The sequence below is a fragment of the Pinus tabuliformis genome, chromosome 8 (assembly GCF_031772625.1).
Source record: "Pinus tabuliformis cultivar Carrire ecotype Pingquan chromosome 8, CPIR1, whole genome shotgun sequence".
NCBI lineage: Eukaryota > Viridiplantae > Streptophyta > Pinopsida > Pinales > Pinaceae > Pinus > Pinus tabuliformis.
The window spans coordinates 2,053,725,904-2,053,749,290 of NC_142294.1; the positions used below are offsets into that span (position 1 = coordinate 2,053,725,904).

Below are 23,387 nucleotides of genomic sequence, written 5' to 3' on the forward strand. Positions count from 1 at the left end.
GACATAGTTTCTTTAATGTGACTTGGTCAAATGAATAATGCTTTCTAGCATAGCAAGAAAGAAGAAAAGTTGGTTCTCCAACTCCCCATGGGATGGTGGTTCCTTGTTTTCATCCAGGACCAAGGATAATACCCCCCCTGCACCTGCTGTGTCAAAATGAATAATGCTTTCTAGTGCAGCAAGAAAGAAAAAGTTTATTAGTTTGCCATTTAAATTCTGAAGCTTGAAATGCATTGCCCTTGCAAGTTGTGACATTTACATCCTTGACATAGTTTCTTTAATGTGCCTTGGTCAAATGAATAATGCTTTCTAGTATAGCAAGAAAGAAGGGAAGTTTAAAGTTTAGCGACTTTGTTGAATATGCTGGCCATGTTTAGAAGTTTGCCACTCTAGCTGGCAGTGATGAATTTCACAATTCCCAGTCTTGCTTGTATATAATATATCATTATGCTTGTTACTAAACTTGCTAAATATATGAAAATTGAAATGGAACCAAGCTGCATCCTTTTGATCATAGATTAAATAGTTCATCGGAGGAGGAATTACACAGAAAATAGGGTTGCATTCTAGCAAAATAGAACTTCCATGGAAGATAAACAAATGAAACTCTTCCATAAAAATCATCTCAGGACAATAACCTCCACTGGAATCAAAATCTGTGAGAAATATATTTTTCGCAATCATTACAATTGCCCAGAAACGATGTGGTGTCAGAAATGATGGCATAGACTCTGTTCTTACTCTCAGCATAGCAAATAGCAGAACATTGAAATTGTCAGTACAACATTCTACATGATATAAGCATTTGCAGAAAAATCACTGTGATAGTTGTTCTAAGGTTCAAGCAGCTTGTACAAGCAATGATGTTGTTCGAAAGACAATTATGCAGACAGACTGTCAGTGTTGCAAGAGTTTGTGGCCCATTTCTCCCTCAACATATTTGCAGAAACACCTCCTTAAATAAATTAATCTCAATGCATATTAAACTTTTTAATCTGCTGTCGATGGGGATTTCGTATGATGGTTAAGCAGGGATTAGTGTTATCCCTCCATCAAGGTTCAAATCGCCGAAGTGACAGGCTTTGTCCCTCGCTGGTCAATTCACCCATGCAAGTGGGCCATTGTATGCTTTGTGCGTCAGCTGGATCACCCATGTGAGTGGGTCATTCCATTTGGTTGGGGCCAGGTGCAAGTCCTGGGCGACCTTTGGTGGAATAGACAAGGCTCATGGCTTCTTTGCAGAAGGATTCCAATTTGTGTGCTGTAAATCCAGTGACATTCATTGTAATAACCCCAGATTGGGAATGGTACGCTTGTCACAAGTAAAAAAGTTCTAATCTGCTGTAAGGTTAAGTTCACAAAATTAGAGTTTAATACCAGAACCCAAGGAATATAACTGCAAGAAATTGTAATATATGCACAATTTTACAGACAAATTTTAGACACTTTTGTAAATGATGAATGAGGTCTTGTTTCACGTTCAATACAGAAAATTGCAAGATTATGATTTATAAAGAACTTTTGGTGTGCTTCCTTTAAGGGAACAACACCTTCAAAAGGTTCCCTTTTAAATTTTCTTGTGTTCTAAAGAAGTTCGCAATTCACTGTTCCAAGCAATCTAATATCTTTAGTTAGCTCTAGAAACTCTTGCGGTCAACCATGTGCCTTATCAGAAATTTAGGTATACTTTCTGATACTCTGACATTTTTTGTGGAATACAGGGTGTGGTATTTGGCCTCTCTGCTTTTCAGCTTTATAATTTTTGAATTTTGCATTACAGTTATTTCTCAAATCTGTTTGGATGTGGGAACTGAAACTGATTATTGTGGTATCTGCCATTATGCAGCATAAACCCTGATCACCACCTGCAGAAGGATTATAAGCCTCTGGAATGAAAACTGTATCGCTTAATACAAAATGGGAAGTTAAACATTTATGACAAGTAAGATTTAATGATTCTTTCTCAGCTGCTTTTTGTCAGCAATTTCTTTGGAGATTCGATTTTAACTTGCAAAAATGGTATTCCAATTCAGCAACATTTCATATCACAGGGTTTAGGAATTAGGATTGTTCAAAGCAGTGGCAATCACTTCTTATGTGTAGCACAAAGGCAAGTTGCTGCTACTGGAAAGATCAGAACATCTGTCTGGACAATATTCATTTCTTTGTTGGTAACTTGGTTGGATGAGTTTAGACAATAAGATTAAGTTTCTAGTTTCTGTGTTGATTATTCTTTTGCCACTGGCGAACGTTATTGGTTCTAATTTGGTTACACAGTTTATAAGGATTCAGTAATTGTGTATAATAAATGTTAAAAACAAATGAATCTTTTGGTGAGCTTGCTTTATGAATCCCGGTTTAAGGTAGTGGAAAGATGGTATAAATAGTAGAAGTGAAAATCCAAGAAGTTGGGTTTGAAAATGAAGATTCATGCATAAGGCTTCAGGTCAACTTGTTTGTGCATACAAGTTTGTCAACAGAGAGCAAAAGCTGGGTCACCAGTGTTGTTTGTGAGAAAGTGCAAACGTGGCACATGTAAGGACACAAGGAGCAGAGTGAAAAATCATGTGCATACTCTGTGTTGCGTCAAGATTGTCACGGCGCATTGTAACTGTGCTGCGATGGTTGGTTATTCCTGTTATCATACTGTGGGCATTTTCACAGATGCTGCCACCAAATTTAAGGTTTGAGGTAACTTCCCCTCGACTGGCTTGTGTTTTTGTGCTTTTGGTTACCAGTGGATGGCATGAAATTATACTTCCACGACTTTTTGCATGGAGAGCACGTCGGAGTGCTCTTATGAGAGAAAGGCAAAGAGTTAAAGCACAGCTGGAAGCAAAGCGGCTCAAAGAAGCGATACGCAGGTGCAGAAATTGTTTAACAGCTTTTAGAGATCAGATGCCTGGAAGTGGCAGATTCATGTGTGCTTACTGTGGTCATGTTTCTCGAAGACCTGTATTAGATATAACTGGAGTGGCTCTTGGTAAATGGGGTCCAGGAAATATAGAAAATTACCGGCGAATCTCAAGGAATAATTTGGGCACTGTTCAAGGAGCAGTTAGACATAGAAAATGTTCAGGAGAGTCTAATCCTGGAATTTTTATTTCTGTAGTAAAAGTGTTAAAATTTTCATTCTTCTTTATCAGGTTGCTTTCAGGAAATATATGGAGGGAGAGATCTCTGAGTGAAGGGAGAACTCTGAATTCTAGCTGTAAAGCAGATATACAGAAGGGTGATGATAAATGCAATTTTCATGAAAACAAAGGAGAAAAAGCCAGGAGGAAGGCCAAAGAGAAGAGACAGGCTAGGCTAGAAAAGAAAATGCTAGAAGAAGAAGAGAGAAAACAGAGAGAAGAGGTTGCTAGATTAGTGGAGGAAAGAAGAAGGTTAAGGAATACGAAATTGGAGGTTGAGAAAGAAAGTGAAAGGGAGACAGCACCGGAAAAGCAAAGAGAAATTCAAATAGAGAGGGAAGTAGGTAAGAGGCAACAGGTAAAGCAGAAGGTGAAGGAAAAGTGTTTTGGTAAGGATAATCATGTAGCCAATGTGGGGGAGTTTCAGAATAAAAATGGAAATGAAAAGGGGAAATTATACAATATGGAAGGATGTGGAAAAAATAAAATATCAAAACCCATAGCACATCATGCCACAGAGCCTATTAGGAGCATGAAGCACTACAGAGCTCCTTCGTTAGAAACAGAATCCAAAACCAGTGACCATACCATGAAACAATTAATAAATGGTATAACACAGTTGGGCACATCTCGATATTTGGCTTCTTTGAAATATTCTACTTTGCATCCCAGAAGTTCTTCATCATCTAGTCGCCTGACATCGGGATGTGTTGAACGATTTGGGGTGAAATCTGTTAAAAAAGGCTGTGCTGGAGATTCCTCTCTTGCATCTATCCGTAATGGTTCTATTGGATCACTGGGTCTAAACTATGGACAGCGTGCCAATTCCACTTGGATTGGGACAGCTTGTTCAAAAAGCTGGAGTAAAGGAAGCAACACTACATGTGAGGACACTTGCAAGAAACAACCGACTCTAAGTTACAGCAACAGATTCAGAAATTCCAAATTAGTGAAGTACACTAACAGTTACGTCGATAGAAGCTCAGGAGTACATCCTTCACAGTTACCTGTAAGTTGCCAGCATCCTCCATATTTTTCTTTAGTTCTCATAAATGTACTGCAACAATGACCATGCTTGAGAAAGAGAAATTGCATCTCCAACCCATATTTTGAACTTTTCTCCTATTTCATCATTATAAAGCAGAACCTTGAAAATTGAAAACTCATAAAGCAGAACCTTGAAAATTGAAACTCAAGGTAGTATCTTAAAATGATGAAATGATGAGGATAGGCAGGGCAATTTGTTCTTCTTGCACATTAAATAAATCCCATTAATATAAATGAAATGTAACTCGTTCAGTGAGATGCAAGGTGTGCACAGCTCACTTATATTATGCATTTGCTCCTTCGTTGCTTTCAGGACCTCTTGTTACCAATATACATACAAGCAGGTGCCTGTGTTGATCTCCCATGTGTAGCAGTTGTGCACATCAGCTTCTGCTTATTTGCACTTTCACTCACTATTGTGGATGCGCATTTACATTTGCATGCACAAAGGGAAAAATTAATTGAGAAAGTGGTATTTGTTTAGGTGGGAGTTGAGCCGCAGCCAGCGTCACCAGTTACAACACAAACAAAATCGTGGCAGCATCTGTTTAAAGGTCCTTTGACATCTTCCCGATTGTCTCATTCTTCGGATTCTGGAAATCATTGGGAACAGGGGAAGCACGGAGAAATACAGAGCAAGTCTTTTGCAGTGCAAGTGACATCATGTTCTCCATTATCCAGTGATATCCATTCTACATTGCTGGAGTCTATCCAGGTTGCACCTGCAGCAGTTACGCCAAGATTTAGCATTACAATGTCAGTTTCAGGATCTGTCTCAGAATCTCCAGATCCTTCAGATTTGATTTCACCACATGATTATATACCTGCGGCTACTTTGACTGAAGGTGGAAACAACTCTTCTGAAGACTCCTTATATCAGCCGCACATTGTTTCGTCGCTTGGACTTGTCTCAGAGCCGATGGAAAACTTTTCTACAGATATTAAATCTAGTCTTCTTTTAGATGCAAGAGCAACTGGAGTTCTGTCGTCAAACTGTGCACCTATTTCTGCACCAATTCATAGGCCTGCTCAAACTGCATCTCCTGTGTCAAAAATATCACCCACAAAAGCTGATGACAATTCACATGCTAATGGAGACCATCATCCCCCAATTGCAGAATTATGGAGTTTGCCTTCACTGGCTTTGGATGGTTCAAATGAAATCTCAGAACAAGGAAATTGGCAGTATGGGAAGAGTAAATTTTGCAAGCCTTTTCCTTGGTTCCCACATGTACAAAACATGTCTGATCGAGAGAGAAACTTACATCATCCTGTACCTCAAAGTATTGTGCAATCATTTGCTGAAATAGAAAACCATCTTCCTGCTGACCTCTTATCTCAACTAGAGGATGGTAGTCCCAAACAAATGAGTGGGGATAACCCATGGTCAAGCGACCCAGATCATAAATCTAACGTAGAAGTTTGGAATGAACTTGATAGTCGTCTGCTTCTTCCCAGTTTTGGCAATTGCTTCAGGGAAGGAGCGACTCAACATTATTTGGATGCTGCACATGACAATGAGTATGAGCAGTCACCTGTCAATTTTCCTCCCTGGTAAGAGCCTTTATTATTTGAAAAACATCTCTTGACAGTGTTATTGATTCTGCCATGCACAATCTTTTGATCGTTTGTATGTAGAAGCTTTCTAAAATAAGTCTAAGAGATGCATGTAAGAAATACATATTAGGGACCAGCCTTATGTTGTTAACAATGCTTTGGATCTACTATTTCGTTACTGCTAATATAGTCTTGAATGGATTTTTACTATTAGTGTCTTTGCTTGTAATAAGATGAATTTTATCTTTCAAGCAATGTATGATTTATATAAGAAATACATATTAGGGACCAGCATTGTATGATGCATATAAGAAATACATATTAGGGGCCAGCCTTGTGTTGCTAACAATGCTTTGGATCTACTATTTCGTTACTGCAAATATAGTCTTGAATGGATTTTTACTATTAGTTTCTTTGCTTGTAATAAGATGAATTTTATCTTTCAAACAATGTATGATTTATATATCCTAAATTCAACATTTTTTTCCTTCCATGAGAAATATCTGTATATTCCATTATGAGGAATATAGTATATACATGTTTTGATCTTTGAGGGATTACTCGCACTCAACAAGGCTCGAAACCATTACAACGAAGCTGCTCTTGTCACTTGTGGGAATTGAACATAGGTGGGGAGGATAACAATTATTCCTTCCAACCACCCGAGATAAACCCAATTGACATATCCTGGATTCAACTTATCTGAACATGACACCCAATATCATATTGTCATGAAAAGAATATTCTCATAGAGGTTTCCTTAGTTTAGAACAGTTGTCTTCACAGCTTTTTGGTTTTGTCAAGGGGGGTTTTCAGTCAAAATATGTAATGAAGCAATTAGTTTGGCTCCAAATATGGCAGAGTATATCTGTGCATCCTAAAATGCTAGTTATCTTTGGAAGCCTCGAGAATCCGAGATAGAAACTTGCCATGTTGGCAATTCAATTATATTGATCTCTAGGTCTTGTCAGTTTGTAACTTTGTATTGTGCTCGTGAGTGATGCATTTCTATGTCTTCTTTTGCCCTGTCCCATCGGTTTCCCTAATTAGTCAATTCCGTAACCACAACAAGTGTCAAGTTATTTATGGACTATTCAATTGACTTTTTAGAACTGTATTTTTGACCAACATTGCACGAAGCGGGGACGCTGAAGTGTCATTTCCCAAAAATCTAGGAAGCGAAGCGTCTACTATATATATATTTATATTTTTTGCATTTATATTAAAAAAACATCCAAATACCAAATAAGTTGTAGAAGAGATGAAAGCATGCATATTTTTATGTAAATCAAGATAGATATGGCATCCATTGTACATCAATGATTAATTATTCCAGCATCAATGATTCCTCTTCTCTTGTCTAGCCTTTGCCTTTACTTCAATTCTATAGGGATATTAGTCAACATTGCCTAATTTTGATCAAACAGCCTAATCCAAGCCTTATAATATGGTAAAAAGAGCTTAAGATGCCTGAATAATGATTTTGACTTGAGTGAAGGGTACATAATTGCTAAGGCCATGACAAAGGAGTTCAACAATTAACAACACCAACACTGGGGTACATATAGGGCTTGGTGCTCTTGATTAAATACCAATCACATGCCCTTATACATGATATAATCCAATGAAATGCCACAATCCCCATTGATCTTGAAAACTGTTAAGTCTGCTGAATTTGGAATGGGATATGAAATTTTATTTTCTCCATATGAAGTCTGATGAGGTTGGAACCACTCTCAAACATCCCGAGTCATTTCATGGTAATGTTAAAAATTTAAGTAAAAGTGACATTCTCTCACTTTTACTTTAAGAATTTAACATTACCATTAGGGAGCATCAAGGGGCACCTTGGGATTATTCAGAAAGTGTAGTTCTTCACATAACAGTTCGAAATTTCCACAAAAAAAAAACAAAAAAAGACCCACAGAACTGTGTGAACTGTCCACCTTCTCTCGGATCCGCTTGCGTTTCGTGGTGGATACACGCCCGGACCTCCACAGATCTGCCACCTGATCTTTTCCGGATCCTCGGATCGGGCAGCAGGATCCGTGGATCGAGCCCCCACGGATCTAATTTTCCAGGGATTGCCAAAAAAAGGTGGAACCGCGGATCCAATTTTCAGATCCGCTACTCCACCGAAGGATCGGTGGCGGATCCATATGGGACGCAGTTCTGCCTCCAGATCCTTGGGAAGGGGGACAGTTCCTGCAACTACGATTTTAACAGTTTTGGTTGTTCGAGTTTCTATGGTGCAGAGCTTGTTTTAAAGTTTCACGTGTCAAAAATATCACCCACACAACCTGATGACAATTCACATGCTAATGGAGACCACCATCCTCCAATTGCAGAATTATGGAGTTTGCCTTCACTAGCTTTGGATGGTTCAAATGAAATCTCAGAACAAGGAAATTGGCAGTATGGGAAGAGTAAATTTTGCAAGCCTTTTCCTTGGTTCCCACATGTACAAAACATGTCTGATCAAGAGAGAAACTTACATCATCCTGTACCTCAAAGTATTGTGCAATCCTTTGCTGAAATAGAAAACCATCTTCCTGCTGACCTCTTACCTCAACTAGAGGATAGTAGTCCCAAACAAATGAGTGGAGATAACCCATGGTCAAGTGAGCCAGTTCATAAATCTAATGTAGAAGGTTGGAATGAACTTGATAGTCGTCTGCTACTTCCCAGTTTTGGCAATTGCTTTAGGGAAGGAGCGACTCAACATTATTTAGATGCTGCACATGACAACGAGTATGAGCAGTCACCAGTCAATTTTCCTCCCTGGTAAGAGCCTTTATTATTTGAAAAACATCTCTTGACAGTGTTATTGATTCTGCCATGCACAATTTTTTGATCGTTTGTATGTAGAAGCTTTCCAAAATCAGTCTAAGAGATGCATATAAGAAATACATATTAGGGACCAGCCTTATGTTGCTAACAATGCTTTGGATCTTACTATTTCGTTACTGCTAATATAGTCTTGAATGGATTTTTACTATTAGTTTCTTTGCTTGTAATAAGATGAATTTTATCTTTCAAGCAATGTATGATTTATATATCCTATATTCAACATTTTTTTTCTTCCATGAGAAATATCTGTATATTCCATATAAGGAATATAGTATATACATGTTTTGATCTTTGAGGGATTACTCTCACTCGACAAGGCTCGAAGCCATTACAACGAAGCTACTCTTGTCACTTGTGGGAATTGAACATAGGTGGGGAGGATAACAATTATTCTTTCCAACCACCCGAGATAAACCCAATTGACATATCTTGGATTCAACTTATCTGAACATGACACCCAATATCATATTGTCATGAAAAGAATATTCTCATAGAGGTTTCCTTAGTTTAGAACAGTTGTCTTCACAGCTTTATGGTTTTGTCAAGGGGGGTTTCAGTCAAAATATGTAATGAAGCAATTAGTTTGGCTCCAAATATGGCAGAGTATATCTGTGCATCCTAAAATGCTAGTTATCTTTGGAAGCCTCAAGAAGAGGAAATCTTGTACATCCCTTTCGGAGATCAAGTAACAGTTTTAGCATTTCCACTATTGGATCTCATGCATACTTTATGTAATGGTGCATTGGATATTTCAGCATAATTATGAGAAGAAGCTCGTTTGGACCAAGGAAAACAATTCACTCACGCGTGAATGAGCATCGTGAATGAGCTAACAATGCTTTGGATCTTACTATTTCGTTACTGCTAATATAGTCTTGAATGGATTTTTACTATTAGTTTCTTTGCTTGTAATAAGATGAATTTTATCTTTCAAGCAATGTATGATTTATATATCCTATATTCAACATTTTTTTTCTTCCATGAGAAATATCTGTATATTCCATATAAGGAATATACATGTTTTGATCTTTGAGGGATTACTTTCACTCAACAAGGCTCGAAGCCATTACAACGAAGCTACTCTTGTCACTTGTGGGAATTGAACATAGGTGGGGAGGATAACAATTATTCTTTCCAACCACCCGAGATAAACCCAATTGACATATCTTGGATTCAACTTATCTGAACATGACACCCAATATCATATTGTCATGAAAAGAATATTCTCATAGAGGTTTCCTTAGTTTAGAACAGTTGTCTTCACAGCTTTATGGTTTTGTCAAGGGGGGTTTCAGTCAAAATATGTAATGAAGCAATTAGTTTGGCTCCAAATATGGCAGAGTATATCTGTGCATCCTAAAATGCTAGTTATCTTTGGAAGCCTCAAGAAGAGGAAATCTTGTACATCCCTTTCGGAGATCAAGTAACAGTTTTAGCATTTCCACTATTGGATCTCATGCATACTTTATGTAATGGTGCATTGGATATTTCAGCATAATTATGAGAAGAAGCTCGTTTGGACCAAGGAAAACAATTCACTCACGCGTGAATGAGCATCGTAAGACTATTGTTGTGGTGGTTTAATGGGTATGCGATTGCTATTTCTGTGTTGAGAATTGATGAACTATTTTGTTAATTCGAAACTCACATTTTATTTGAGATTGTTTGCTGATTTATGCTTTCACTATTGTTACTTATTGAGAACTAATTCACAATTGGTAACAATTTATTTCCTCATCCATGTATCTTAATTAAAGTTTGCTAAAAGCCTCTCTTTATGAATCATGTTCATCTACTTAGCTGTTGTTATATTGTTCTTATCTTTTGCTTAAAGTATTTCATAAAACTGTTTTAACTTGTTTTCTATCAGAAGTCTGATCCAAATTCCCTTTCTTTTGCTCTTTCCATCCAAAACCAATTTTCGAACAAACATTGTGGCAGCTGGGCCACATATCAGATGGGACTCCTATCCCAAATGGTATAAGGTCTAATTGGGATTTTGTACTAGGGAGATTCCCTTACCATTGTAAGTGCAATTTTGCCTTGTTAGAAGGAGGGCCACCATTGTATGGCTGGTAGGTTCTCTCATTCTCATCATCCTGAAATATCTGAGCCAGGTAGCAACCAACTTGGTTCCCCTTAACCAAACCCTCAGCTGTTCGAAAATCCTGAGCTGTTATATGAGGTAAATGAGGAGTTAAGAGCTCTTAGGCCATTCGTTTGAAAATACACGAAGAAACTTGGAATAATTCCCATTGCTGGTATTTTATCTCACGAGTGTATGAGTAGGAGACAAACCACTGATTGCGTGTATTAGTTGAATCTGTTGAAGATTTGGCTGACACTTCATTGGTTGATCTGGCCAAACCAGTGAAAGACCCCACTTGTTTGGACCTTTTGATCAAGAAGATGAAGGGCCACCAATTGGTGAACATTTAGAAGGATTAGTAATTAGTGAAGGTCTTGAAGTTGAGAACGAACACACTGATAAGTGAAGAAGAAGATTTAATAACAATATGGTTGGTAACCAATTGGCATGGATGACCCAAGGGGCATTAAACCTTCCAAATCCTCTACATGACATGCCCCACCATCTGGAGAAGTTTATTCCAAAATTTGACCTGGACAAAGCTACATCGCAGAAGATCATATTCAAACTGTCTATCTAACTCTTAGGATAATGAATATTGAATATGAGGATTTTGCGTATAGACTTTTCCCTTACACCTTTGAGAATAAAGGCTCCACTTTGCACCTAATTCTATCACGAATTGGGAACAATTTCAAAAGGCATTTATGGATAAATTCGAAGAAGAAAAAACACCTGCAACAGTATTAAGAGAGCTCATTGCCTTGAAGATGGGGAACAAATAAAAAGTGAAAGATTTCAACCATTGCTTTACTACAATTTTGAATAAATTCCTTGTTGATGTGCCCCCTCGTGATTCGATAACTGTTGATTATTACACATCAGCCCTGCCACCCTATATAGAATTGTTTGTGAAAAGGGTCGGGAAAGCTACATTGATAGAAAACTTCATGAAGCCCTGGTTGTCGAGAATATGGTTGCTATCAGTGTACACAGCACTCAAGGTGATTCCAAGGCCAGTAGAAAGAAACTGGAGATTATGGTAAAGATGTTGAAGAAACTGACCACTGAGGTTACTGATTTGAAGAAGAGTGATGGGGAAAGCTCTTCAAGTACTCTGTCTCACAAGCCATTCTTCAGACGTAACAACAATCCCCCAACCAAGTTGACAAAAAGCTCTAACGTAAATTTGAATGTTGAGGAATTGGGCATGGACAACTTCTGTTCATATCATCAAGCAAATCATTTAAAAAAGACTTGCCCACAGTGGATCAATGCAACGACTCTTGTAATTAACCGACTATTAGACCAACAATCTGTCGAAGATCAATCTGAAGAGCTGGTGGAAGAAGAATCCCCTCCAACATACGATGAGTCCACTGCAGGGTCATCCATGTTATTGCTGGATATAGTGGTTGACAGAGATACCCTATCAACCGGAGAAGCGTCTGTTGGAGAAACGCAACCAGCTAAAGGCCACCAAACCTTATAATTTATGAAGTAAAGGGCCAATAGCTTAGTAAAATCCTCAAGACAAGGGTAAAGCTTTGTTGAGGCAGATACTTCCCCCAAGGGTCAATAATCAAAGTTTAAATTCTCTAGCCAAAAATAATCAACCAACAAAAGGGACATCAGGGAATGTTGGAACTAATGCAAAGACTGCCGAAGCAAACAATAAGCCTTCATCAACCGCTTCTTCAAACCATCCAACTAAGGGTAAACATGAAGGTGGATCAATGGAATACAATATTATTGATGACATGAAGAAGATGAAGGCTAATGTGACAATGTATGATATGTGTCAACTTCCTCAACAAAGAGAGATTATACTCCGAACATTTGAGTCTCCTGCTACTCAGAGTCAATCTGGTTCTATCTCTTCCAACTATGAGAATATCACGTCGCGAACGCAAGGAAAGGCCATAGTAAGTGAGAAGGATATTATCAGCGATGCGACCAATGGCAAATTGGAAACTCCACCTTTTTTGCTTACCTTTGAAATTTTTAATTACAATGTGCATAACTGTTTTGTAGATTCTAGTGCATCCACTAACATTATGCCATTGTTAGTTTGCAAAAAGATCAATGCCACCCCGGAGAAGCCTAGAGTGCATCAAAGTTATTGGTGATTCAAAAATAATCTCCAGGGCGGTACAAAATACAAATTATTGTTTATTTCCTCATCTAAAGAACTACAAACAAGAGGTATGGCGCCTCATTTCATCTTTTAAAGATTTTAATATTATATCAGTGCTTAGAATTAACAATGCTATTGTCGACACCTTAGCAAATGTAGCAACGTGCTTCACACCTCTGAGAAATGGTTTTTCTGTTGAGATGGTTTATAAGCCCACAATTCCTGACAATGTCACTAATTTCTGTGTTTTCAATGATGACCAACATATACAAGAATTTCTCACCAACTCAAATATGTTCAAGGATGTGGCCATTAATGAAGAGGAACACAAAAAGTCTCTAGAGGAAAGAACTAAGCTGTGAGAGGGAAACCCCATACCTAAAGGTGTTGTGTCTTTGGAAAAATAATATGATCTGCAAAATCATTTCAGAGGCCCTCTAAATACTGCCAAGACACCAAGCTCACATTGATGCATGAACAGATAAACTTGGGTACCAAAAAAGATCCCAAGTTCGTAAATCTCGATATCTGTTGTACTTTGGATGAACGTCAACCATTCATACAACTGTTTAAGCAATATCAAGATGTCTTTACCTAGATGTATGAGGATCTCAAGACTTACGACACTCAAATTGTCCAACACGTGATCCTTATAAAAGAGGGTATCAAGTCTTTTCAACAAAAGCTACGAAAGGTGCATTAGACATTGGAATCACTAATAGATAAGGAGTTGAAGAAGTTGTTGATTTTTTGGGTAGCATCGGATGTGCTCTAGCTCCGAAATTTTGTGGAGAGGCTAGAACACATGAGATTTCCAAGACCTAGAAATCGTTTGGAGAAATTCCACCCGAATTGTATTTTATTAAAATAATTAATATTTTTAATGGTGTTCTTAAGTCTAAACTTAAGAAAATTAAAATATTAATGGGTATTAATGAAAATATGGGTGGGAAGCTTCTAAGAGATGAGGATCAAGTCTAGTTTAATATTAGTAGTTGATTAGAGATTTAATCTCAGCCGTTGATTTATCAACGGGGAAAGTATAAATGGAGGCTTGGGGTCAATTGGAGAAGACACACAGAGAGATTGAGGAAATCGATTTTCTGAGGTGAGAAGTTCTTAGGAGGGAAATCGATTAGGGAGATCTTGCAGTTGAGGGGCAGTGATAGTTCGGGAATACTGACAGAGAGGCGGAGAGAAGCTTGTGGAGGCAACGCAGTAGCTAGGAAGAGCTGACGTTGGGCCAGTCAGGGCCCACGCAACCTTGACGCAGAGCCAGAAGTGCCAGCGTAGAGGAAGAGAGTTGCCTTCCACACAGAGTGCCAAAACTGCTGGAAATTGCGGGAAAGCTGACGCAGTGGGTAGAAGAGCTAACGCAGAGCCTCAAAGAGCACCACGTAGTTACTGCGAAGGGGCAACGCAGTTGTAGCTGGGGCCAACCAGTTTTGTTGCCGGATCAACCAAAATCTGCCGGGTGAAGTGAGGTAAAACTCACTCAAGTTTTCCGCCATTGTATTTCTCTGTCACTGGTTTGCCGGGAGGGCAACCAACATTTGTATTTAGAACTTCTGCTTAATAATAGAAAACCCTCAGAGTTGCTGCACCGGTTTTCTTGCATTGGGTTTTTCCGGGGACGTTTAGTCCAAAATTAAGTGTCTTTTGTGTGATTGCCTCATTTTTATTTTTATTTTTTTTAAAATTTTTTTCAGTACTTGATCTGTATATTGGTGTAGGCTGCAGTGTATTCACATTAATCTTTTCCGAATATTTATGAAAATAACTTGTCAAATGAAGAACATAAGTAGCTAATGCAAATCAATTTACTGCAGTAGGATTTCTGACTTGTTCGATTAAGAAATTTTCACATGGTATCAAAGTGATTGCAGATAAAGGAGGATTGAAGCCATCAGTGAAAGGACAGAGGAAAATCTGTGCTGAAGACAGCTGTCTCGAGAGACAATGCAGTTTCTGGCCGCAAGTGCAGAAGAGGGGTGACGTAGTCACCAATGGAGGCTCACGTAGAGCCTACGTCGGCCTGATTGGGTGACGCTATTACTGTAGAGGGAAACACAGTGATTGTTAGGCTAGCGCATAGACTGTTAGGACTCGTTTTTTCGGTTTCCATGACTAGAGGTGCAATGTAGATTTCATCTGGAGTTGCTGGTGGGGTGCTGATTCTGTTGGTGCAGAACAATACCTAGTGGGGCAGCAACAAAGTAGAGGGAATCAGTTCCTTAGAAGATTTCTTGCCAAGAAATCTAGATGCAGTGCTGAGCAGCAACAAAGAGAGATCAGAGAGGGGTGGTTCGACAGTGGTTGGCAAAAGGATTTATGTGAGGGAAATCGAAATTTAGAGGGAGCTTGTTCCTTAGAGGATTTCTAGCGCCAAAGAAATCTAGATCCGAGTTTTGCTGGGGCAACAACGAAAGAGGGAGAAGAGAATCAATTCGACATTCATTCAAGCAGAGATGGCAGTTAACGGACTGAGGGATCAGAACAGGTTGGATGGAGCATCCAACTTCGTCATCTGGAAGACCAAGATCCTGGCAGTTTTGGATAGAAATCGCATCAAGGATTATGCCTTGAAGATGGTTACTGTTCCGGTTGATGTTGATCTTCTCAAGAAGTACGAGGAGGCTCAGGCTAAAGCGAAGTGCGTGATATTGGATGGGGTCAAGGATCATGTGATCCCACATGTTACTGAGAAGGACACAAGGGAAATGTGGGAGGCCTTGACCACATTGTACGAGGGAACTTCCGTTCAATGAATGATGTTGCTTGAGAGCCAGTTGAGGCAATTTCAGATGCAGAATGGAGAAGAAATCGATCCCTTCCTTCTCAGGTTGCAAGGGATCCATGACCAACTAACTTCCACAGGGGCTACACCAATCCTGAATTTATGGTCAGGATTGCCCTAAATGCAATCATTGAAGATTGGGAAACCTTTGTCCAAAGCTTTTTTGGCAGGGCTTCTCTTCCCAGTTGGGAGGAGATGTGGGCAGCGCTTTGACAGGAAGAGATCAGACGGTTCACTAAGGTGGGAAGCAGCAACAAAGGGATCAGAGTTAAGAAGGAGGAATAGGAGGATGTAACTCTCGCATTAGCGGGGTAGCAAGGGCAACAAAAGAGGAAGAAAAAGGACATATCCAAAGTTAGATGCTTCAGATGTGGAGAAATGGGTCATTTCGCGACACAGTGCCCTCGGAAGAAGGGCAAGGAAGAGAAGTTTGACTCAAAGGCTGCTCTAGCGAACGCTGACAAAGTGGATGATGATGAGGATTGCGCCATGAGTGCTCATGCACCTCTAGAGAAGAGGTGGGGCGATATTGAGCTGTAGTCGGGAGGACGACAGAAAAGGGGCAGGATCCTTGAGGTGCCCAAACTCTTGGATCACATACGGCTAATGATGCCCTTAATGACAGTAGCAAAATGATAGGAGTCAGTTGGTGCGAGGGATGATGGAGCAACGGTGGTAGAGCTAGAGTGCCAAAGTTTGAAGCAACGCAATGGAGTGTTGCAGCAGTGCGGGAGGCACAAAGCAGATACAACAATAATGCAGTAGCATCAGAGGGCCACCACAGATTAGCAATAGAGGTAACTTCAACATCCAGGGACATCCCAACTGACCAACATGTCAGATTTTGGGTGACTTTTTCAGTTGCTTACTTCTTAGCAACTGAGTTGCAGTGCAACAATTATCAGTGGCAGTGCTATGGGTAGCATGATGCAGCATATTGAGAGGGAGCTGCAGTACAGATGTAACAGTGACAGTGGCAGTGTCATGGGCAACAGGCCAAGCATTAGCAGCACAGAGGACTGATGTCGTGGATCGGTGTGATACTTCTGCTGAGAAGCATTGTTAGCACATTCCTCGCTAAGAGGGAGTGTTGATTTTTTGGGTAGCATCGGATGTGCTCTAGCTCTGAAATTTTGTGGAGGGGCTAGAACACATGAGATCTCCAAGACCCAGAAAGCGTTTGGAGAAATTCCACCTGGATTGTATTTTATTAAAATAATTGATATTTTTAATGGGATTCCAAAGTCTAAACTTAGGAAAATTAAAATATTAATGGGTATCAATGAAAATATGGATGAGAAGCTTCTAAGAGATGAGGATCAAGTCTAATTTCATCTTAGCCGTTGATTAGAGACTTAATCTCGACCGTTGATTTCTCAACGAGAAAAGTATAAATGGACGCTTGGGGTCAGTTGAAGCAGACACACAGAGAGATTGAGGAAATCGATTTTTTGAGGTGAGAAGTTCTCAAGAGGGAAATCGATTGGGGAGATCTTGTAGCCGAGGGGCAGTGATAGTTCAGGAATACTGATCGAGAGGCGGAGAGAAGCTTGTGGAGGCAACACAGTAGCTAGGAAGAGCTGACATTGGGGCGGTCTAGGCCCACGTAGCCTTGACGCAGAGTCAGAAGGGCCAGTGCAAAGGAAGAGAGCTGCCTTCTACACAGAGTGCCGAAACTACCAGAACAATTGGAAACTACCAGAACAGCTGGGAAAGCTGACGTAGTGGGCAGAAGAGTTGACGCAGAGCTACAGAGAGCTCCATGCAGGCCCACGCAGTTACTACGAAGGGGTAGCACAATTGTAGTCGGGACCAGCCAGTTTTGCTGCCAGATCAGCCAAAATCTACAGAGTGAAGTGAGGTAAAACTCACTTAGATTTTCCGCCATTATATTTCTCTGTCCCTGGTTTGCTGGGAGGGAAACCAACATTTGTATTTAGAACTTCTGCTTAATAATAGAAAACACTCAGAGCTGTTGCACTGGTTTTCCCGCATTGGTTTTTCCGGGGTCGTTTAATCCAAAAATAAGTGTGTCCTTTGTGTGATTGTCTCATTTATTTTTTAGTACTTGATCTGTATATTGGTGTAGGGTTCAGTGTATTTACATTTTTGAAAATAACTTGTCAAATGAAGAACACAAGTAGGTAATGCAAATCAGTTTATTGCAATAGGATTTCTAACTTGTTCGATTAAGAAATTTTCACAGTTGTTGTATGCAAGAATCATTTTTAAAGTCTGACATTCTACTTAAATTTCGAACTTGGTTCCTGTGAGAAAGAAGTTAGGAGAAATAAGGCGATGTGCAGATTTTTGTAACCTGAATTGTGTATAGGACAAAGACAACTACCTTGTTTTGGTCACGGAACAAATTCTTCAAATTGCCTCAGTTTCTGAAATGTTTTCTTTACTTGATATTTTTTTGGGTTATAACCAAGTTTTAGTAGCTGAACCAGATTGGATAAAAACAACATTAAGAACCAAGTGGGGTAGTTCCACTTCAAACGGATGTTGTTTGGGCTCATCAATTCTGGGGCCACCTTTCAACGAGCCATAGATATCATGTTTACAAGATTAATTAGGCAAAGTGTGGTTGTATACCTAGATGACATAATAGTATTTTCCAAAAATGATCAGAGCATTTGCATTATCTCAGTCAAACCTTTGAATGTTGTAGAGAGTATGACATCTCACTGAATCCCAAGAAGAGTATTTTTGTCATATTCGAAGGAAATCTCTTGGGACACGTTATATCTAGAAGTGGGATAATTGTCGATCCGGAGCCAGTCAATGCAATCACACAAATTCCATTCCCAAATGGAAAGAAGGTAATGCAATCTTTCTCTGGTAAGATCAATTTTATTAAAAAATTTGTATCTGATTTTGCCCAAATTGTAAAGCCATTGCAAGATATGATTAAGAAAGATGCTACCTACAAATGGATCAAAAGGAAAAAGAAGCCTTTGCTAAAATTAAAGAAGCAATCGCTGAGGCCCCTGCCCTAATTAGTCCTAACTTCAACAAGGAGTTCATGCTTTACACGTTCGCATCAGACTCTTCTTTCGCAGTTGTTCTTATGCAAAAGGATGATCAAGGAGACGAGTGGCCCATATCATTCATGAGTACAAGTATGCAAGGATTCAAGCTTAATTACCCTTATCTTGATAAACAAGCTTATGCAGTTTCTAAAGCCGTGAAGTACTTCAGGCCCTACATCTTGAAGAGCCATGTGAAGGTGATTGTTCCTCACCCTGCAGTTAGATCTTTGTTCGTACAAAAGGAGTTAGGGGAATGAAGAGCTAAGTGGATGACATCTTTACAAGAGTATGAACTCAAGTTTAAGCCAACTCACACCATCAAAGGTCATGAATTATGCAAATTGGCTGCAGAAGTTGTGGAACCTCAAACAAAGGAAATGATATGTTGGGAAGAAGAAATGGACATGTATAATTTTGATTCTGTACGTGCACCTGCTTCATAACCATCTTGGTATAGTGAGTTGAGACAATATTTAGAACATGACACTTTGCCTTCAGAGCTATCAACAAAACAAAAATGAGCTATTAGGCTCAAGTACGCTCAATATCAGTGGATCCATAGGATCATGTTTGGGAAAAATCATAATGGGGTTTTACTCGGTGCTTAGAGTCTTCTAAGGTGGATAAAGTCCTTAAAGAACTTCATGATGGGTTGGCTGGAGGCCACTATGCTGATGAGATTACAACGTGTAAAATTATCCAATTAGGATACTATTGGCCTATGTTATGTAGAGATGCTCACGCATGTGCCTGACAGTGTCCTATTTGTCAAAGATGTGCTGGAAGGGAAAAGTCATCAACAAGCCCATATCAACCAAGTGAAGTCGAAGAACTTTTCCAACAATGGAGATTGAATATCATCGACAAAAAATTTGCACGCTCATTTAAGCAGCACATGTATATTGTTACGGCTACAAATTATTTCATGCGATGGGTCGAGGCCATTCCTTTAAAGCAAGTAAATGATCAAATGGTGATGCAATTCACTAAACAAAACATTATCACCAGGTTTGACGTTTCGACTTATCTTGTCTTTGATCATGTCACATACTTTTCATCATTGAAATTATGAGTTTGCTTTAGATAATGGAATTATACTTAAACATTCTTATAACTATTATCTCCAAGGCAACTGGATGGCAAAATCAAGTAATAAAAATCTGATATGCATTATCAATAAAATCGTGCTTTCCCAACAACGAAACTGGCATAATGCCTTATCCAATGCTTTGTGGGCTGATAGAGTAATGCTAAAGTCTTCCCTTAGTACCTTGCCTTATTTCTTGGTTTACAAGAAAGTAGTCCTGCCTCCTCACCTTTACCTACATACCTTACAACATTCCCAAGAATCCCATGGCACGTCATGTCCCATCATGTAGAGTAGGATTGATACCCTCCTGAAGCTCGAATAAGAAATGCAAAAGGCATGTGCCAAATTTGCATCTCATCGACAATGAGTCAAACCATGGTTCGACAAAAATTTCGCAGGTGTTTCGTGTGGGTGACCTTGTTTTAAATTGGGATAAAGCCCATGAGTACAAGGGCAAACATACTAAATCCCAATCGTTGTGGCTTGGTCCATTTTAGATCCACGAAAAGCTTGGCCTGCACACGTAAAAATTGTAAACCTTAAACAGGGAGTTTGAGTACCTTCCTTGTTAAGGACCAAGATCTTAAGTTATACTTCCAGTGACAACTCTTTGAGCTATTTTTCCTTTTTGTACATATTGTTTCTACTTATGTCCCTTTTCCTTCATGTTGTTTTCGTTTTTTTCCTTAATTGCATTGATTTCATTTCATTTTCCTTATACACTTTTCTTTTGGTTTTATTGTCAGGTCCTTGAACATAAATAAGAAGCATTGTACATAAATAAATTGTTTTTCCTAGGGACCAATGATTTTATGTCGAATGCTATAAATAAGACTGTGGTAACTATTCACCAATTGGCTAACATTAGATCTCCTTCAACTGGTTTAGTGTTGGACATCTTAATGAGTCAGTGTCATCCAAAATGGAAAATAAGAATTAGATTGTGTGGGGATTTCAACTAAGTTAATAAACCTATATAGGATCTTTGTAACTTGATTGGTATTGAATTAATAAATTGTGTACTCAAATGTGTCAGTCCAATTGTTAGAGAAGGGATGGGGAGAAACTACAATAACGAGCAAACCTATTTCAGAAAATCTTGAAGTCTCTGAAACACAACGAACAACCTCTTTGGTTGTATAATAAGTTGGGATCCCTCATTCACCCTGGTGTAATGAATGCCCATAAAATGCAAAATTGCATGAAAAGAAGAAATAAAATGAAAAGGGTAAAGGCACGAGAAATGTTTCCCACACAGGGAGGTGATGCAAGCAACTTCGTCGAGGCTATGGGCGCTCAATGACAATGAAGCAATGCTTGTGATATCTTGAGTGACTCCATCGGGGCTATGGATACTCGCTGGCAACAAAGCAATGCTTGTGATTTCTTGAGTGACTCCATCGGGGCTATGGATGCTTGCTGGCAACAAAGCAACACTAAATACTAGTATCTAATTCTGAATAGTTTAAACTCGCGTACATAATATCTCCATTCCTTATCAAAGCTTTTGGTATCTGACTTATATTCTAATTGGTGTGTTGCAAATCGAGACCAAGAAAAATAACTGAGAGATTTATCTACGATCGGGTCCAAACAATTGAACTAGTGGGACCCATAGATCTAGATCAATACTTCCTGATGATCAAACTCCACCATGATAAGGGCTAAACCAGAGATGTTGAGGTCCTACTTGTGAATCACCAATTATTGTAGTTGCTACAACCACCCTGAATTTCTGACATATTCTAAAGTTTGGGTTCCCTACTTTGAGTCTTCAAGTGCTCACTTACAAAATCCCAATAGTGCACCTTACTTTGTGATAGCGCAACTATTCAAATCCGTCACATCGCCTTAACCGTTTTTGCAAGAATTGTCATATTAGTGCATTTAATGTGCACCAATGCTCTCACACATACGAAATTCCTATATAAGGGCGAACCTCCATGCCATTCTTACCCTACTCTTTCGTCGCCCTAAGCTTTCGGCTTATAGACACAAAGTATCACAATTATCGCGATTTATTGCTGGAGATCCTGCTGCCGCTGGGCGACCAGTTATCGTGCTAGGGTTTCGGTTAGTCGTCACACCTTTGTTTGTTTGTTTGCCTTTGTTGTCTTTTGGCATTTTGCAAGCCTTTTCGCATTCTGGCTCTTCACATTCCTTTGATGTCTTTTCACATTCCTAAAAGTTTCATTGCGTAACCCTTGATTTTCCGACTACCCTTCACCCCTCTTTATATTTTAAGTTTGCCTAGATGTTGCCCTTATTTTCTCCACCTCTCCACATTGTTATATCTTCACTTTCCTTCAACTCTTAGCCATTCTTCCCTTTGCCTGTGCCTTTTAGCATAGACTAACGTTATTCTTCGCGCAGTATTGCCTCCTTTGTTTAACCCTTGCGCAACAACACCCATTAGTGGTGGATATTTTTCTAGTTAATATTCGACTTACTCGTGCGCAATGACCTGCCCATACCTAACTCTTCTACTACCCACTTTGCTGCAGATACTCTTTTCTCGACATTACATCGCATACTATCTTGGGTCCTTGCCATACAACGCCATTTGCTCACTTATCCTTTCTTCACGCCATAACCATGTTCTATTCGCAATGACACACTTGAGCCGAACTCTCTTGCTAGTATTTTACCCGTTGTTGCTACTTTTCTTTCGCCACAACATTGTGCGTTGATTCAACTCTATGTGATAGTGCAACTAGAAATTTTTTGTCTCAACCTACACTATTTTCTGTGCTATGTTATACCTTGTCGCGAGGACTTCAATTTATCACAATCCCTTTGCCCAACCTGCGCAACAACGCGCTAATCTAAGCCTCTAAGCTGTGCAATGCACCCTCTTGGGTTAGTTTGCGAAACACATTAATTTTTATTTTATTTTCCTAACATTGTTGTGCCATCATGCATATCTTTGAGATGTTAGGGACCATGGATTTGCATTGCTTCAATATTTCTTCTTCAACGGGAGACATGGCTTCACCCACAAAGAAAAGACTAGGCAAGGAGGTTGCAGAAAGTAGTATAGAAGAGGTGGTTGAAAGTCCTATCATATTTGTTCCCATCTTTACACACACAACTTGCTATATATAGACAACTCAATGCCTATGACTTGGTTAGAGATTTGTCAAGTGTTTCCTTGCAGGGAGGTACCCAAAGATGAAGAAGATAGTGAAGTGTACATTAATGTCAAGAAGTCTTGGTTTCACAAAGTAGCAACACATCTTACCAACATGCCATGTGCTGAAACTATCAAGCAGATAATCAAATGCATAGATGTGAAAGATACGACTGTCAGAAATATCCATGGTGTTGAGGTAGCTGCATACACATATTCACACATTGCTAAATACAAGATGCCAACTCATCAGTTGGCCCTTACTACCAAATGGTATGATAATTTTCCTATGGCTAGCAAGGATATCCTCAAGACTTGGTGGCAGGATCTGGGCAAGTTCTGATATCGATTTGATGGTATTTATATGACCAAATTATTATGAAATCCATATTAAATGTTAGCAGCGATGTGTTGTAGGTTGTATGGGAGACAAACTGCAAATTTGTTTGAAGAAGATTGGGTAACAATGATGTACGTATGTGCTCAAGAAGGGAAAATATTTAACTGGGCAAACATTCTAG

At 39.2% G+C, this 23,387-nt stretch overlaps 1 protein-coding gene across 2 annotated transcripts in view; it reads left to right on the forward strand.

Annotated features, from left to right (window-relative positions):
- The window catches only part of LOC149244719 (uncharacterized), a 51,564-nt gene that overhangs the window by 2,854 nt on the left and 25,323 nt on the right, over nt 1–23,387 (forward strand). The window contains exons 2-4 of one of the 2 annotated variants that reach the window (XM_089374967.1): nt 1,847–1,942; nt 2,052–4,143; nt 4,666–5,735. In XM_089374967.1, the coding sequence (XP_089231093.1) occupies nt 2,566–4,143; nt 4,666–5,735 (2,648 nt within the window). In that variant the 5' untranslated portion in view covers nt 1,847–1,942; nt 2,052–2,565. Of the gene's footprint in view, nt 1–1,846; nt 4,144–4,665; nt 5,736–23,387 lie in introns of both variants that reach the window. The other variant, XM_089374968.1, reaches the window with a different exon arrangement.